This window comes from Echeneis naucrates, chromosome 9 (assembly GCF_900963305.1).
Source record: "Echeneis naucrates chromosome 9, fEcheNa1.1, whole genome shotgun sequence".
NCBI lineage: Eukaryota > Metazoa > Chordata > Actinopteri > Carangiformes > Echeneidae > Echeneis > Echeneis naucrates.
The window spans coordinates 5,925,390-5,943,361 of record NC_042519.1 but is presented as its reverse complement, the minus strand read 5'-3'; the positions used below and the strand labels follow the sequence as shown (position 1 = coordinate 5,943,361).

The window sequence follows — 17,972 nt, the reverse complement described above, 5'->3', positions numbered from 1 at the left end:
TCTGCCCAGACACAATGTAACTCCCGCAAGCAGCCTTCAAAATAAAAGCGACCTTGGGACTAGTTTGCTCAAATCAGGCCACACCTCATCGTATTTAGAAAAATTGCTTTAGTAAGATTGTTAGAATTAATCATAATTTCCCGTCTTTGCTTTTGCTTTTGTTGCTATTGTAGCTCCCCCGGTCTTGCGCAAATAAAGTTGGATTAAAAAAAACGGAGCTGTTTCCTTATGACGTATTTTTAAGGGGACAGAAGGAGGGCGGTTTGAAAGGAAAGAGACGATTTTTGTCAACATGCTTACCACACACCAAATTACCAGACGTTGTTGAAGGGAGTGTTCGCTGTCAGTGAGATGTTTTGTCTGAGAAAATGGGCAGAACCTGATCTTGCTGTTTCTTATTCCTTGGACTTCGCTCATGTTGAGTGAACTTGGTACGTTAGCTAGCTCGCTGTTCGTCGCCTGTTTTAACTTTCCTCCCCGCTAAATGTTGACCAACTGTACCGAAATCTAATGTCTTTCTTAGCCGCAATCTAGCAGTTGTAACTTTTAGAGGCCTCGGTAAACTTACAAAAGATGGCGAGTGTGCACGAAAGTCTGTATTTCAACCCTATGATGACGAACGGGGTGGTCCATGCTAACGTGTTTGGCATCAAAGACTGGGTGACTCCGTACAAGATCTCGGTGCTGGCGCTGTTGTATGAGATGACCGCATCCAAGATCACACTGCCGGAGAGGAGACGACTCAACAAGCTGATTCTGCCCCTGCAGCAGGTTGGTTTGAACGGTTGTCTTGTCGGCTGTCCTGTGCAGCAATGTGTTGAGGGAGCAGGTGTCTCACGGCTGTATGTTATGTTCCATGTGGGGTTCACCAGGGTCCAGACCTGACCCTGGGCCAGTTCCTGCAGACTGTGGAGGAGTGTTGCCCTCAGACTGCATATGCTGTCAAACTCAGGTGCTTCAGATTTATTCACAATGGCTCGATTTCATTTCTCACTGCAACACATTGTTGTAGATATTAAGAAACTGAGACTGTCAGTGCTTTCACTGTCTTATAAAGTGCAGGAATTATAATGATATAGCTTTTAGCAGGGGAAAGCTGTGATAGCCAAGATCCTAGATAATATCATATTGCGAAACTGTTAAAATATTTACACATCTAGTTGCTGAGACTGTTGTATTTACTTAAAAGGTTACATGAAATGGCAGATGGAGAGCTGAAAGACATGGAGTACTTCTTTTCCACTCTTCCTACTCCGTTCACTGCTTTTGATTCTGAGGCTTATAAAACCAGCGTTGTGGGTGAGTAGTACGAATCATCTGGCAACTGCCCTCAAAGTCTCAATGAGATTCCTGCAATGGTTGTATTAATTTTATTCAGAGGACTTTTATTAATCAGAGCCACACCTGTTTCTCTTAGGTCTTTTTATGAGACACATGCTCCTGGCTTACAACAAGCTGTCCTTCAGTCAGGTCTATAAACTCTATAAGTCCCTGCAGCACTACTACCACAGTCACTATGCCAAGCCTACTGATGGGCAGGCGGGTTTGCCAGCACTGGTTGCTGACGACTCTGAAATGGACCTCACTAGCACTGAAGACACTGTAGGAGACAGAATAGACAAAGAAGAGTTGGACACCCCACTGCATGAGTCAGAGCTGCGGTTGGTGATGCTGTTCTTCAATATTTATGTAAATTGTTAAGGGACAAGCATGGATATTTCATCCTTCCCTTGATTGTGTGATGTTTTCTTTTTTTTTTTTTGGTCTAGAAATGACAATGCCCCAAGCAGAGGTCCCCTGTCACAAAAACAGGCAGAGTATTTTCTTGCGAGACAGGTAAATATTTAAAATGAGAATCAAATCAAGACATTTAGCACAATAGGTTGAAGTCTAACCAGCACCTGTGTTGTAGTATTGAAAGGCTCTTTCACAACCTCTTTCAACAGGCATATCTTCTGAAGAATGATGAGAACAAAGCTCTGAAACCAGCTGCACTGCAGGAAGAGCTCAACAACATGCTAAAGTTTAACCCAGACTTTGCTGAGGCGGTGAGACCCGTCTCCCTAACTTTAATTATAGGTTTTACATTCTATGTTTGATTAATCAAAGAGAATCATGAGGGTGGGCTCATTTATCACCATAGTGATTTTCCTTTTTTTCTTTTTTTTTTTTTTGGGGTGGGGTCCCTCTCTCACCAGCATTACCTGAACTACCTGAACAGCATGAGGGTCCAGGACATCTTCCTCTCTGCCCACAGCCTTTTGCATTACTTTGACCGCCTCATTTTGTCTGGAAGTGAGGGAAAGAGCAATGGGGATGAGGGCTACGGTCGAAGTCTCCGCTACGCTGCTCTTAATTTGGCAAGCCTCCACTGTCGCTTTGGCCACTAGTAAGCAGAAGTACTTGGCTTGGACGTTCCTAAATGAAGAATAAATATGCATACTAGACAACTGTTTCCCTTTTTCAGTCAGCAGGCTGATCTGGCTCTGCAGGAGGCTATCCGCATTGCCCAGGAGTCTAATGACCATGTGTGCTTACAGCACTGTCTGGTGAGATCCATTTACCTTGTGAAAATGTTTTCCTTCACGTTACTGCTGTGCTACGACTGTTAACATCATGGCTTATATGTCTGAATTTAACAAGTGTTCCTTGGTTTATTTCCCCGTGTCTCTTTGCGTCATGTGTCAGAGTTGGCTCTACACACTGGAGCAGATGAAGGGATCTGACAGCACAGTGTTAACTGAGGATTCAGTGAAAATGGCTGCCCATTTTTGTCTGCCAGTGAGTTTTGCATAATCTCTTAAATAAGGATGCATACATTAGCCTGGCTCTGACTGTTCATTAAATTTTATATGAATTTGGCTCAGAAACAGGTCCAATTCATACAGCAAAATGCATTTCCACTTCACCACAATTTTTCTATTTTTCTTATAGTGCATGTAGATTCATTCAGCACACAAAATAGAAACATTTGTATCAAACTGGATTCAACATTTGCCTCCATCCAAATTCTGCTTGTATTCAAGGGAAAACAAAGAATGTTGCTTTACTTGACTGCATCACTTTCCATTAGCAATTCATTGGTTTGTATTTATTAGAGGCACCAAACCTTAAAATTTCAATCCACAGTAGGTTAATTACATGAGACACAGTAAACCTCAATATATCATAATAATGGAGAAAATAAAGCATTACTTACTAAAGAGGATTTGCTCGTGTTTTGGGAAAAGTTGTTTTGTTTGTTGTCGCACTAGTTAAAATGTCTAAGGTAAAGAAGTCAACAGTGAGATATTCGTTATGCATTTAGAAAACATGTCAAGCTGTTTGCACAGTGATTTTTAGTGGATACACATATTAATTGTCAGACATGTACTTTCTGATTCTGGTTCTGATTTTAATGGCCATCACTGTCATTTGGAGACATTAATTGCTCTAAGCACAGAGTGCATAATTTAAATTTTTATTTCTTTATTGGGCAAACCTTTAGCCTTTAGCCTTTAGCCTCCTCATTAACTGGTTATCCTCTCTTTTGTAGTACCTGGCCTCTCTGGGCATTCAGTCTTTGGTCCAACAGGGGGCAACACAGGGTAAGACAGCACACAAACTGATGGACGCACTGAAGGACACAGACATCCTGCACTGGAAACACAGTCTGTCGGAGCTGATCGAGATCAGCCTGGCTCAGACTACATCCATATGGAGGATGTATGGCAAGAGGTCAGACTCCTCACCTTGTCACCTCACCACACAGTTGTCAGTTCAGTTCACTCTTGCTGACAGCATGGCTGCATGCTATCACATAGCCTTTTCCTGACTCACAGTAAGTCAGCCCTGTGAAACATGACTGAAATGTCTGATATGTTTATGCATGGGTTAACATTTTGGACAGCTGAACATCTTCAGTCAGGCTTTGCAAGAGTACATGGATTGATAAGATTTTTCTCCATCATTAATGTGGCTCCCTCTGTGTGGTGCAGCACCATGGCTCTGCAGCAGGCCCAGCTGCTTCTTAACATGAGCAGTCTGGAGCCAGTAAACTTCGGAGTCCAGCAGAACAACACAGAGGCATTCACTGTGGCGCTCTGCCACCTGGCCGAGCTTCACGCTGAGCAGGTAACACATCTGATTTCATCTTGTCTACTTGCTTTCCGCCCAGCTGTTGAACATCCATTAGTTTGTCGGCCCAATGTCACAGGAGAGAAATGAACATCGATCAAGTTTGTTTTCCAGTTCCTAGGTGGATTTCAGCACTTAAATCTTTTTATCATCTACCTTTTCTTCTGTCGCAGGGCCTGTACAGTGCAGTCTCTGAGATTCTTCAGCATCTGAAAGAACAGTTTCCTCCCCACTCACAGCATGCCAAGGTACGCTTTCTAAATTGTATTATTCATTGCTGGCCCACAAAGGTTGCAACTGCAGAGAGAGTGAAGGGCTGAAAAAAGTTTTCAAGCCCACGTAAACAGCCTAAAAGATGTAAAGCTTGTTTTGCAGTTGTGTTTTTAGCCAAAAAATCATTGTAACAGAGCCCATTAATTACCTTAAAAATGCCCTCTGCCTGTAAAGAAAATGGCAAAATAAAAGTGGAAAATAGAATATCTAGCAAAATGTACTTTATGTTGTCCATTTTTATGACACCCTGAAATGTCTGGTTTTCTACTCTTGATATTATGATGTAGGGCATTTGCTTTATCCAGCCCACTAATAATACCCCTGTCCTGGCACCGAAGAGTTAATGCAGTTGACCTTAGTCCATAGATCCATTTTGTTATTAAAAATCAAAGAATTAAAGCTCTCCAGAGCAGAGCAGGTATTAAATGTGTCAAAGCTATGATCAAAAGTGCTAACTGGGTTTTGGTTTTATAGCCTTGAGCTTCATTTCTGATGCACAGAATGAATTATACGTTAACATAGTTGATGAGAAGAAATTCTGTCAAGTGTTGATCCTGTTAATGATGACTACTTCAATCTCCAATTCAGCTGTGGATGCTGTGTGATCTCAAAATCCAGTTTGAGAGACACATGAATGAGGGAAAATACCTCTTAGCAGAGCCACTGGTCACAGCTATCTCTGCCTTAAACAAAACAGAAGGTCTCTACAGGTAAGGCCAAAGCTCAAATGTTCACTTGAAATCCTTCCAGTGGCTAACTCCTTAATGTGGAGTTTCTGCTGTAGCAAAAACTATGTTTTGTTGACAGGAAAGCTCAAGTTCTGAAGGCTCTGAACCGCAGCACTGAAGCCTACAACATCTTACAGCGGCTGCAGGTTCACTGTGAGAAGACAAAATGTACAGAGATGATCATCAGGTACTCACCTGCTTAAATTGGAACACGTGTAAATGTGTAAATTGGAACACATTTTTGTGGGATTTTATCAACTCATCTTTTTAAGGGCTGTCATGCATATTTAATTTAGTGATGGTCAATTTATGCATCAGTGTACAGTAAGAAGCACTAAGTTTTGTGGTATAAAAATACAGAATAAAAACTAAATTCCTCTCCAATGGGTTTTTTTGTTTTTTTTTCTTGAAGAGGTCAGAGAAAGTCACGTGTTTACTCTTGCTTACATCGTTGCCTGTTTATATCTCACATAGAGTGATGCTCTCCACGGCCGAGCTCCACTGGGAGTCGTCTGGTTTCTCCACAGCTCTCCCTCTCCTCCTACAGGCCTTGGCCTTGGCCAGACAGCACCACCTACAGTCCCTGGCCTCAGAGACCATCCTTCACCTGGCTTTCACTCAGGTTACCGACAACAGAGAAACAGACCCTCACATACTGTTACAGCTCTAATTATTGCAAATCATCGCCGGTTTTTTGTGCAGTGAGACTGTTGTAAAGGCTAAATATAAGCTGGACGGACGTACACACATAGTTTATTTTTTCTCCCTTCTTTTCAGCTCATGCTGGGAGTTCCTGAGCAGGCTCTGAGTGTCCTGCATGAAGCCATTGAGCCTGTCCTTGCCCATGGAGCAATTATGGACAAGGGCCGAGCCCTGCTACTGACGGCCCGATGTCAGATAGCAGCAGCTGGGTTCAAGCTAAATGGTCAAGGGCAAGCAGGTAAAGGCTTCCCACACACACCCCCCGAACACATCGCTATCTTGCAGTTGTGTGGTTGGTCATTTACATTCATATATTGCTCTCTTATTTTTCCACTGTAGATTTGCGTTCGGCGGTTTTTGGTGTTGACACCCTAAATGAGGCAGCAGCATACTTTTCCAAGCTGAACTGTAAGGAGCGGCTGCGGGACGTCTACTACCTACAAGCTCAGCTTCACCGTTCCCTGGGACAAACTTCACAATCCAATAAAAGTGCCATGCTCTTCCGACTACTGGACCAGGAGCTGCAGTCGCCAGCACCACCAGTCTCCATGCGATTGTAACTGCCATTTTTCTTTGACAAACTACTTTTTCGTCGTTGTTGTTGTTGTTGTTGTTGTTTTTTAGCTGTAAAGGACACAGCATTTCCTCTAACTGCTGAGTGGAGTCACTTCTGGTGGCCACTAGATGGCGGTAAAACTCTCAGCGCCAAAGCTTTTCTTCTTTAGAAGTGTAACTCTTTGTAGAAACCTCCAGGATAATAATTAAACCGGACAATATCAACAGGCATAAGTAAGGCTGAGCTCCTGCTAGAATGGCTCGGCTGTCTGTTTACTTATTGAGTATGGATTTGAATGATGGCCTGTTTATAAATACAGCACGTTTTAACAGTTTTTGCCACAGCAACAGTCCAGTTTTGTCTGCAAAATAAACATGCTATGTGACATCATGGGAGAAACACCAAAAGTTTGTCAGGAACTGTCACCCCAGAATTGATTTATCCTCTGCTACTTGATGAATGAGGGTAAGCTACAAGACAAATGTGTTTCAGTGGCCTGGATGATTTATGTCACCACAAGAATACTGATGAGGCTTGAATCCAGAGGAAGGAATGGCGATCGCATTTATAATGCAATAGAGACTGCAATGATATAACAGCTGATACTGTTATCTGTATAACACTTATGTCTGACATGATTTGTGAGAAACTTTGCATTTCATCTGACAGACACATGAAATGAAATTCTTTCTAGAAAATATAAAACTTGTCTCATCTTGTTTAGTCTTTAGTTCTGACCCACATGTAGGAATAATTGCAATGACAATTTGTTTATGTAAAAGTGTTACACAGGTTGAAAGGATATCTTGGACAGTTTCTCATTGGTGTCAACCCCTGGAAAACTCTATTTGTGTTGAATAAGTTCAGTAGTCACGTTAAGCTTCTTGCCATTTATTGCATAAGTAGATGCATCAGCAGAGGCGCTCCCTGAAAGGAAGCTGGCAAATATCGCTCAGCTGGTCAAGTGAGACATCCTCTTTTAGAGCCAGGTCACCAGGTCAAGATAGGATAAACAAAACATTTCCCAGATGTGGGAACAAGAGTGTATGTTGACATTGTTTCTGCTTTTTAACCCAAAGAGATTTCAAGCATGATGTCCTGCAGCATGAGTTAAAATGCTCATCATTTTCCATCACATCACATTTGGCTGATACAGTTACAGCAGTAAACTTCCTTTTTGTTTTGAAGCTGCTGCTTACAATGTGCTTTCAATGCAGCTAAGCAATTTCCCTGGTTAAGTGATTTCTTGGTTTTTTTTTTCTAAACAAAAATGTTTTTGTTTTATGTTGGGGGCAGTGAAGCATTTTCATGGTTGCTGGCACTCCGTTATTCATTTGGTCAAGGAGGACAAAGACATTTACTGAATACTGATTGAAATTCACTGAGCAGTGAGAATTAAAAAGGGTCAGACTCTTCAGGGGTCTCCACAGCATTTGTTTATCTCTTCTCACCAGTATTGAATCCACTAAATCCTAAAAGTGTGTATTTATTAGAGCTAAAATTGTGAGTCCATAAATAGATCAGTCCATCATCAAAATCAAATCAAATCTCATGTTACCTTTTTGTGTCTTAGTCATGTTACTGACATAGCTGCAAGGATGGCTCTGGTCCAGCACTTTGGATGTGACTGAAAAGTCATAACTAATATTTGACGGATGTGCCTGAAATATTGCAAAAATGTTCATGATTGCCAGAGGGTGAATCCTAATGATTTGTTTTTCTGCAAGTATCACAATACATTTAACATACATACATTTACAGTGAAATGTCTCACCTGCTATTTGAAGGATTGCCATGAAGCATTCATGACCTAGCTCACAATGAATTTAACTGATATGTGAGACCCTTCATTTGATCAGGATTTAGGGTTAGGGTTGTTTTTTTTTGACTAGTTTGTCTCAGTTTGTGTTCTGAAGGATCAAATACTTTTCCAGCTTTTCCAGCTCCCACAGTTGTACAAGGTGTTGAGTGCTACAAACACCTGCTACAACTTAGAGGTATGTCAGCAAACTTGTTGGTTTGCTGACATACCATCCAGAGTCAGTGAGCTTTAAACTCAAAGCACCGCTGTAAACGGTTCAAAGTCTCCTTGAAATTGGATCACTAGACAAACTAAATTAGCAGTTTCAATACATCACCTGGAGCTTAGAAAATTTTGATGGGTCCTTTTTTATAAATGTTTTCAATTTATAGCACAAGGATTGGCATTAACACCAATGGAACAAAATCTGACTAAACATAACGACAATAAGATATGGTGACTCCATGACGATCAATCCCGCAGACAAAGAGCACACTCTGGAGTGATCTTTGTTCAAAATGTTTAATAACAAGCATGGCAACAAACATGGCATAAGAACAATGCATGTTTTAGAAAAATATATCTGCAAATGTATTTTTCAGAATACACTATACATTCACTTAACCTCTACTCGATATTAAACATTTACAATTCAAAAAGTAATAGTTTCACTGTAGGGTCACGGTAGAAAACAACACGGTCAGTTTCTGCCAAATAACCTGCTTGCAAGTTCATTTACATCAGGAGGAAGATGTAGAAAAACATTTTGGTAAAACGAGCAAACGAACTGAGGTGTTCCCATTGCTAACTGATGTACCTGCTTGTAGGTATACTATTTACTTCGTAGTTTGACGTGTAATCCAACAACGCTGTCTCACCCACTCCTCTCACTCCAGACAAACTGTCCAGTTATTGACGATAGCTTCTCCTTAGACAATAAAAGAAATGAAAGTACTACATGTACAACCTACAATCACTCATTCTTACCTAAAACATAGTCATGAAACCTAAGAATCGTTCTTAATATGACATTATCTCTTGTCTTTTATATTTGGTACTCACTTCTTTTTAATATATAGGATATTGTATCATACGTAAAATAGGTTTATGTTATATGAAGCAGATGAGTTTTGGTCGTCCCCAAAACGTCTCCTTCCTGACTAGCAGCCAGTAGTGATGATACAGGAGTCAAACTAGGTGCAACCTCTTATTTTTACTTCAAAACACAAAAGTAATGCCAAAGTAAAAAGTCATGCTGAATTGTTGAGTTTGAGTAAAAGAGGTATTGAAATGGACTAATTTTCTTGGTTTGAGTAAAAGTTATTGATCTCAGGGATGGTTTGGTGGCTGTGCCTCCATAGCTTAAACATTGCTTGACTCTCCAGTGCAGACACCTTCTGTGCAATGTGGCTCTGTCCAAGTGCCCTCGACAAGACACTCCGGAGTGATTGGCAGGTCAGAGGAGGCCCTGAAGTCACGCTCAGTATCCTGCTGGATAGCCTCCTTTCCTGGGGTCGGACTCTGCACAGAGCTGCTCTCCCTGCCGCACGACAGCCTGGACCACAGAGTCTGGAGTCCTCAGCAGCTGTGTTACATGATTCTTCTGGGCCAGACCCTCCAGGACACTCTGCAATGGTATCACCACGCACACACGCACACATACACACAGACACACACAGATTAAAGGTGTTACTTGTGATTCAGGTCAATAATGGTATCTAAAAGGAGCATATTTGTGGCTTGTTTTGCATTATTCAGTCAATGTACCCATAGAATGTTTCCCAACATTTCTATCACCTGGTACATTATGAAAATCAACTTTTTGCTTGATGCAATCTCTTTGATTTTAGGCTAACGCATCCCTAACTGAGTTTTTAGCATCATCCCAAGTTCAAAGTCTTTGCTAAGAGATGAGCTGAGGAAATAAATCAAAGGCATGGTATGCTGCGGAAATTGCTTTAAGTTTGCAGTTGCATTGGAAGGTAATGATTGATGTCTTTTTAATCAAAATGAGTATTTACTTAATAGGCCGAGTCTGCTCAGCCAAATAAGGACTCTGAGCTTGGCTTTCTTTGTACAGAAGTACACGGAAAAGGAAAAGTAGGAGAAACCAAAGTACCAAGGTTGTTTGGTGATACTGTGTATTCCAAATGATGCTTGGCATCATAACGTCTCCATGTGTGGCCCACCTTTTCAAATCCCTGCTCCACCACTGTCATATTTGGGTTGAGCTGATTGTGAACTCTTGGCTCCAGCACAGCTTTCTTTAAGTCATAGTTAAAGAACAGGGAGTTCAGGATGACCTGTTTTGGGGCAGAAGGTGTAAGATGCCAAATGATTAAGTGTCTGTCTGAAATAAAGATGTGCGTGAATGAATCAGACTTACTAAGGCAGTGGCTGTGGTGATTTTTGTGCCCCCAGATGCTCCTACAACCATTTTCACTCTGTTGTCTTTGTCAAAGATGATAGTTGGACACATGGAAGACAGTGGCCTCTTCCCTGCAACAGATATACAGACGGTTGCTATGACTGCTAAATGGATAAATGTTTTGTTTTTTTGTTTAGCTTGCTTGTTTGTTTTGGGGGTTTTTTCACCTTGTGGTTTAATGGTCTCTCAGAGCATTTTAGCATCTAAAAGCTGCCACATTAATCTGCCAAATATTCCAAATGCCAGCAAACAAACCAAAGAGCAGCAGTTAGCCACTGGCTGACAGTGGAAAGCAGTTTATTGCTTTAATCTGCCCAGGGAGGACGCTGTTGAGGATTTTCTGACAGTGACAAAGGCAGAGGCAAATGGAAGGCTGTTGGAAAACATCACATCTTCATCATACTCACTAGGGGAAGGGTAAAGGAGCATCGTTTTTGTAACAATGGAAATAACGTTTTAATTTGGAGTAATTACCAACCATTAAAATAGGCATGTTCAGAATTCATAAACCTAACTGGATTTGGACTACTACAGATGTGACAATTCAGTCCAGCCACACCTGGTTGGATGAAGTTGTTGGGCGAGGGAGGGATTCCAAACCCGTTAGTCATGTATGGAGAGCTGAAGTCATCCATTTCATCGTTGAAAATGATTCCCGTCGATCGAGACATGACTTTGGAACCAAAGCTGGGAAAATAAAATTAACGATTTGATTAATGGTTCATTCTCATTCATAAACTGCAAAACAGGAAATGAATTTGCCTTGTTTCCAAGGAAAGCCAGTGAAGTTCAAATTCTCTAAAAGCTTGACTTCTTACTACAGATTAATGGTGCTGGTGGCAGCCACAGCGCTTCCATCCTCAGCTATGACTGACAGGTGAGCCGTCCCGTGGTTGTCTGGGACAAAATAGTCTGGCTCATAGTAGCTGTCTGGGTGAGTGGTGTCATCCGTAATTTTACTTCTTATGCCATCAGCAAAGTAGTCTGAAGTCATATTGTGGATAAGCTGAGAAGAGCAATAAGTTTAAGAATTATTTCTTATAAACGTTTAACAAATGCAGAACACAACAGTGTACAGAAAATTCTATCAGAGTTTTTCAATTTAGAGTGAAATAATGCTCTTTAGCAAGGCATTAAATCCACTTACAAACCCTGAAGAACTGCTCAGGGGCTAATAGAATACAACTGTAGTACAGGCTAGAAAGGCTCCAAAGTAAAGATTTGAAGGTGAAAAATAATAAGAACAAGACTTACATCAGTAATATTGAGATAACGTGGGTCCCCAAGTCTGCTCCTCTTGGCATAAGCAAAACGAAAAGCTTCTACAATGCGATGGTATGTGAGAGTCTTTTTCTCTGCCGTAGCGACACTTGTATCTGTGAAGTTATAGCCTGTAAAATATCCACAGGAAAAAAGTCATGTGTGCAGTAAATAAAAAAAAATTCTGTGTTCTAGGCCCACTCAGGTAATGAGGCTTTTCCATCATTGCATCCCATTTCTGTCAGTGGCAGGACATTAAACTCCAAGTAAGGCACAACATGTGCCCTTCCAGCAGATCTGGAATCTGTGGAAACGTGTTTCTCCAGAGTCATATATGTTCACGTTAAACCATGTCCCTCATTTGAAGCTAATGATGCCACTTTTTATTTAAAGCTGGGATAACGATTCTCTGTCTGAACAGATGGGGTGTTGGTGGTGGATTAAATTTGGCAAGCAGAACAGAGCAGCAGCTCTGTTTTCTGCAGGCGGAGGAACATTTCAGGGACGACCTGGGGAAACCTGACATCCTTTCATCTGCATGGCTGCACAAGCACTTGGCCAAGCTGCTCACCATCCACTATGTTGAGAATGAGAGCCAGCACAGGCCCACTGGAGGGGGCGTCTGGGACATTCATGGTGTATTCCCCGACACTCAGCTTCAGAGGATTCTCATTCAGCACAGGCTGGTACTCCAGCAAATCATCCAGGGTGATAATGCCACCTGGAATTTGAACAGAAATAGAGTGGAATTGAAAATGAGGGATAGTGTTCAAATGACTGAGTCCTGTAAAAGTCACAGTCTATTCTCAACATTTATGCATTTTAATTCCAGCGCCTGTTCTCAACATTCATGCATTTTAATGGAATCTTTAAACACATAAAAGAAGAATATAAAGAAGACCTGCCGCCTGGATGTCCTCCACAATGTTCCGCGCCATTGATCCGTTGTAAAACACATCAGGCCCCTCTTCTGCTATTCGCTGATACGTGTCTGCCAGTTTTGGAAATCTAACAATATCATTTTCCTTCAAGATGTTTTTCTGAGAATCACAAAACACCTCACTGGGAGATGAGAAGAAAAAGATATTATATCATGTCAAAGCTACTGTTAAAATGTTAAAACTATCAAAACAGCAATAGGCCGAGCTGTCCTGAAGGTCACTGGGAATAATGTACACATTAAGTGAGTATTTGGTAAAAGTCTGAGTTTGTACACGCATACGTATCACTACAGGTGTGCCATGTTCATTTTCTCTGATCGCAGAATCTCTTATCTCCATAAACAAAACTTAATGTAGTAGTAGTGAATTGTGTAGTGTGTGCACATATGTAGTGTTGTTTGAACGAAATACCCATTTGCCTTCTGAAAAGACCTGGATGAAAGAAATGGCTATTTATTAAACATAAAGCTACCATGGATTTTTTATCATCAGACCCAAGAAGTTTGAATTTGTTCCAGCGAACATCATCCACAGGCCCAGTGGGATCGAGGAAATGGTATGACCATGAATGAGAAACAGAAAATTATATGCCATTATATTGCCAACACAGGAGAAAAACTGGCTGAGTAATTTGTATCGGGGCACAATCTGGGAGTCCAATGTCATTCTGAGCCCATAGGAGCTATAGCCAGGAGATTTTAGGATAAGAACTGGAAACAGCCAGTCTAAAATAAAGATTTAACAATGTTACCATCACTACAGCACTTCTGAAAGACACAAATAATAATTAAATAATGCAAAACCCTTTTTTATTGAATATGGAGTGAGAGTTAGTGGAGCCGTTGTTGCTTATTCACTTGTCTTCATGTTCACTTGGATTTACTGCCTTTCTGGGCTTGATCCTCACCACATGTTGGCGTCTCCTTGAATAGAATCTTTGCTCTTGAATAGGGCGTGAGCCAAAGCTTTTCCTATAGGAAAGCCATTGCGAGCCAAGGCAATGCTGGGCTCAAACAGCTCCTTCCAGGGCAGCCTGCCATGCCTCTTGTGCGCCATCTCATAACCACGGATCTCACCGGGAATGGCTATGGACAATCCACCTGTCGAGTGCACACAGGAATAATGCTGTTTTGAATTTCACAAGTTTTTCTGCGAAAGCTATCAGACATCTCCATTTATAGGTACAGTGTGACGCACCTCCAGAAGTAGTATTTTATTTTCATGAAACCAGCCACAGGTGCAGAGAAAGATAGAGGGATATTAAGGATGAGACAAGATCTGAAAGAAGCCAGACTACCATTTATCCTCTCTAAATCCCCCTCTGTCCTCTGTTACACTGGAGTCCAGTAGCTTCTACAGTGTCACCAAACTCAATAAAGTCAGAGCTGCTCAGAGGGAATCTCTCTTTCGCCTCTGCACCTGTGAAATACTCCAGCAGCTGACAGCCAGTTGCTACCTGTGCGAGAGAGCCTGGTGTTATTGCCAAACATGTCTTCAGTGGCATTCATGGGTGCAGTCTCCCTCGCGTCAATGGTTTCTACCTTCCCTGTGGAGCAGCAAATGAGAAAAGATGGATGAATTTTGCTTCGATTACTTTGTGCGCGAGCTGGAACAAATGACGCACGCTCACCTGTGGTGGCATTGTAGATGACAAAGAAGAGCCCGCCTCCAATTCCCATGCTGTGAGCGTTCAAAAGACCGACACATAACAAGGCTGCAATGGAAGCATCCACGGCTGAACCATTTTTCTTTAAAATGTCCCTGAAGACGTGAGAAAAGACAAAATAAAAAGCTTATACGCCAACACAGGCGATGTGATGCCAGTGTATTCCACAATGGGAAAACAAAAGAGCACCTTACCTCCCTACTTCTGAACACTTCCCAGCATCAGCAGCCACAGCAGCCTTTGAGTAGAAGTGATCGGAGGGGGGAGGCATGTTTTTCTTCCCCAGGCCCAGGAACAGGCTCACTGCAGCCACCAGTAGGACCACCAGGCCAGCAATCAGGGACTTCCCAACCATTTTCCTGCCCAGGAAAACATCCACACACCTCAAAATCAGACAGCACATGATTATAATCCGTGACTAACAACCCCGCCACCTGCAGAAGCACTCTGGTGACTCTGCAATCGTCACATATGGGGACAAAAGGAACACAGTAAAGTGACGCAGGACTTCGTGGACTGTTGCCAGCAGAACCACTTAAAGATCACTGCGAAGAAAACAAAGGACACTGTGGCAAATTTTAGTAGACAGGTACAGTCCCTCCCAGTGCTGGTGAATATCCAGGGAATGGACATTGAGATGGTGACATCTTACCTCGTACCTGGGCATTCACTTTTATAACACACTGGACTGGCCACGTCACGTCTAAACAGGAAGAGTCTGAGCAGACCGAAGTTCTTTGGAGTGCAGGGAACACTTCTGAGGACCTTCTATCAGACTGTGGGGGCATCATACATTTTTTATGAAGCTTTCTGCCAGGGCATCAGCATCTCAGCGGCAGTGAAGAAGAGACTTGATGAACGGATCAAGAAAGGGAGCTGGAGAGGGTGACTGGGAGGGGGACAAGAGCTAAACTCTCATCCATGCTGATGAACAACATTCGCCGCCTGTGGGGCACTTGGCACGGCACTGGGGAGCTCCTTCAGTGAGAGGTTTCTCCACCCAAAGTGTGCGAAGGAATGCTATAACAGCTATGCAATTTCTTTGTCCATCTATTTAAGTAACATTATCTTTGTACATATTTTAGGTTGTTGGTTAGATTTTGTTTTTGTATTTTATTTCTGTATTTGTATCAGCGAATTTTGGTTTTGTTTTTTGTTTTTTTTTTTAGTTATTCTAGTTTCTTTTTTGCTGTCACATGCACATTTCCTGATCTGAGGGACTAATAAAGGATTATTATCTTATCTCAGCTCCAAAACAAGGATCTCCTCTTCTGGACACCACCCATCATTTTTACTATGATTCCCAAAAGTTTACAAAAATAACAATGTGGAGGGAGAACAAAGAATTCACTCACCTTTAGTTGTTTTTAAACAGACAGACGTCAAATACAGGACAAAGAGAAGACAGAAGGAGACTTCTGGCGCTGCAATGTTCAGTGTGTATGATGATCATGATGATGGAACATGGTGTGTCATCTTTGGTTTTCACCTCTAATTTAGCTCAGGTGTCACCTTGCAATTGTTGCTGAGCAAAGTTTTGTGGATAATAAGCATGTGTTTCATTTGTTCCTGTTTTGGAAAGTGACAGGCATAAAAGCATTCACACATGGACAGAAAGGTACAAACAAGAGAATATGGTGGGACAACAAAGGTCGTGATAGCTTTCTTTTGTAACTTTGCCATTTTTGGGCATTACAGCAATAAAGCACTTAAGTTTCAGACTCAGACTGAAAACTGCACGTTCGATTCTTCACAGAAATCAGATTTTGCTGTGGTTTAATGGATGATTTTCCAAAGTGGACAGTACTTTTTTTCAATAATGGATGTTGCCTCTTCCACAGTTTGGGGTGGCAAACCTTGCCTTTCTAGTTTCCTATAACCTTCCATTTCACTCCGATTTTAATCTTGCCACATTGATAATGCCCTGTCAAAAGAACCTGTGGGCTGCCGCCACTGCTGGGACTGTGATTGGGTCTAAATCTAATCACTACTGTCCTGTTCTGGATCTTCCAGGTTCAGAGCCACCCTAAGGATTAGAGTTTATTTAATGGACAGAGCTGATTTATAGTGGAAGAAGGCTATTACATATCTGTTTGGTGCAGAAGTTTCCCTTCAGTCTTTTTTGAACACATCACTGTCACTGGGTGGGTTTGCGGGGTGGGGAGTTGCTTTTATAAAATATCAGCTGGAGATGGTTTATATTTTTATCCCTCAGCAAGAAACGTCTATGTTTCATTTTGACTTTGCTGGAAGGGAAGGCCTCCTACCCATCCAGGTTTCACGGTGATTGTTTTCACACAACAGAGGGGATGGCTTGTCTTTACCAATATAGTCAGCAGCAAATCAAATCACACACTGCTGTTGTTCCTCAGGGACAGACATGCTGCCTGCAGACACACAACAGAGCAACGGGCACAATAGAAAAGGAGGTGATGTCATGTGTTTTTTTGTGTGACTGCAGTGCTTTAATGATAGGGGCTCCACAGAGCGACGCTGTGTCAGGTTTGCAATTATAAGCTGTAAATTCAGCTTCTTAAGCAGGGGTGAGAAAATGCATGATTAAGATGCACGTATAGTGTTGAAAGTGTAGAAGAAGAAGAGACGTGTTCTGTATACCCGAGGTTCCCAAACTTTTTTGCATGTGTTATAATGCAGGTAGTCATACAGACGTACACATTATGGCCAGCCAGTCCAATCTGAGACACAGGGACATGCCAGCTGCATCAATGTTTTGCTGCTTTATGTGTGATTTGAGTCCAACCATGAATTTATGTCCATTGTTATAATTTCTGTACGTTATTGTTCTATTCGATTTCATTGTTTCTTCTTATTTTGCCAAAGGACTGCAGGACACAATTAGCCAGCTGGTTTACATTGGCATATTTGCAGACTTATGGTGGTCCTCTGTCACCTAATGAGGGTTTTTGCTGGGCTCAGGTGGTGCTGTTTGGAGCTTGACAAGAAATTGAACCATTGTGGGTAGAAGGAGGTTACAATACATCCTCTGAGCAGAACTATGTCTTCGGATCGGACTGAAGGCTACAGTCAGCCACTATCTGAAGTTGATGAAGTTGGCCCAGGCTAGCAGGTTAGCATGCTAATTCCAATAAGAAGAAGTGATGTAACAAAGACAGGCAATAACACTAAGGTTGCTCTCAAACTCTCAAATAAGCTATTGGTGGGTAAAGGAAGGTAGTTCTGCTAAATGTAATATTTTCATGTTCTGTCAATATGGTAAAAAGTTGGAAGGACGCATTTAAATAAAAAATGGCCAGAACTCAACCAAAGACTTTTGGATTTTTATTCTTTCACATTGGTCAAACTCCTAAAGGCCTTCTGTCTATCATACAGTTCCCATGAAGTGTCTCTGTTATTAAAACCCCACAGTTCCACTTTGTTGCACTAGCATTATGTTGCAAGTGTCCCAGAACCACAGGGTCAATTGGATAGTTGTTTACAAGCTGACTGGTGCCCACCATGATGGGTGAATTGAACTCGGTG

General features: G+C 41.8%; 2 protein-coding genes across 6 annotated transcripts; one reads left to right on the top strand and one right to left on the bottom strand.

Moving 5' to 3' along the window:
• Nucleotides 1-263: 263 nt before the first annotated feature.
• On the top strand, nucleotides 264-8,184 carry anapc5 (anaphase promoting complex subunit 5). Of its 4 annotated transcripts, none has more exons than XM_029510635.1 (17): nucleotides 264-771; nucleotides 873-952; nucleotides 1,190-1,299; nucleotides 1,418-1,658; nucleotides 1,770-1,836; nucleotides 1,947-2,048; nucleotides 2,199-2,389; nucleotides 2,468-2,549; nucleotides 2,689-2,781; nucleotides 3,536-3,717; nucleotides 3,978-4,113; nucleotides 4,290-4,364; nucleotides 4,978-5,099; nucleotides 5,197-5,304; nucleotides 5,592-5,739; nucleotides 5,895-6,042; nucleotides 6,159-8,184. In XM_029510635.1, the coding sequence occupies exons 1-17, from the start codon at nucleotides 574-576 to the stop codon at nucleotides 6,377-6,379; spliced, it is 2,304 nt and encodes a 767-aa protein (XP_029366495.1). In that variant the 5' UTR covers nucleotides 264-573; the 3' UTR covers nucleotides 6,380-8,184. The 4 variants fall into 4 exon arrangements, with proteins under 4 accessions (XP_029366495.1, XP_029366493.1, XP_029366496.1 ...); XM_029510633.1 differs by having other exon boundaries at nucleotides 1,418-1,661; nucleotides 5,895-6,057; XM_029510636.1 differs by having other exon boundaries at nucleotides 1,418-1,663; nucleotides 1,787-1,836; nucleotides 3,575-3,717; nucleotides 5,895-6,057.
• Nucleotides 8,185-8,684: 500 nt separating this feature from the next.
• On the bottom strand, nucleotides 8,685-15,977 carry ggt1a (gamma-glutamyltransferase 1a). 2 transcript variants are annotated; one of them, XM_029510698.1, is made up of 13 exons: nucleotides 15,827-15,973; nucleotides 14,666-14,830; nucleotides 14,436-14,566; nucleotides 14,262-14,351; nucleotides 13,713-13,905; nucleotides 12,766-12,926; nucleotides 12,436-12,585; nucleotides 11,859-11,995; nucleotides 11,423-11,610; nucleotides 11,164-11,291; nucleotides 10,563-10,675; nucleotides 10,366-10,479; nucleotides 8,685-9,803 (listed from the first exon to the last, which is right to left on the bottom strand). In XM_029510698.1, the coding sequence occupies exons 2-13, from the start codon at nucleotides 14,824-14,826 to the stop codon at nucleotides 9,657-9,659; spliced, it is 1,713 nt and encodes a 570-aa protein (XP_029366558.1). In that variant the 5' UTR covers nucleotides 14,827-14,830; nucleotides 15,827-15,973; the 3' UTR covers nucleotides 8,685-9,656. The 2 variants fall into 2 exon arrangements, with proteins under 2 accessions (XP_029366558.1, XP_029366557.1); XM_029510697.1 differs by having other exon boundaries at nucleotides 14,262-14,566; nucleotides 15,827-15,977.
• Nucleotides 15,978-17,972: the final 1,995 nt, after the last annotated feature.

Coding starts and splice junctions, on each gene's coding strand:
- ggt1a (XM_029510697.1), bottom strand. CDS start 14,826: ATGGTTGGGAAGTCCCTGATTGCTGGCCTGGTGGTCCTACTGGTGGCT. Junction 13,906..14,261: donor CACCAGGCTCTCTCGCACAG/GTAGCAACTGGC, acceptor TGCACTCGACAG/GTGGATTGTCCATAGCCATT. Junction 9,804..10,365: donor TGGAGCAGGGATTTGAAAAG/GTGGGCCACACA, acceptor ATACCATTGCAG/AGTGTCCTGGAGGGTCTGGC.
- anapc5 (XM_029510633.1), top strand. CDS start 574: ATGGCGAGTGTGCACGAAAGTCTGTATTTCAACCCTATGATGACGAAC. Junction 1,300..1,417: donor TTATAAAACCAGCGTTGTGG/GTGAGTAGTACG, acceptor TGTTTCTCTTAG/GTCTTTTTATGAGACACATG. Junction 2,390..2,467: donor CACTGTCGCTTTGGCCACTA/GTAAGCAGAAGT, acceptor TCCCTTTTTCAG/TCAGCAGGCTGATCTGGCTC.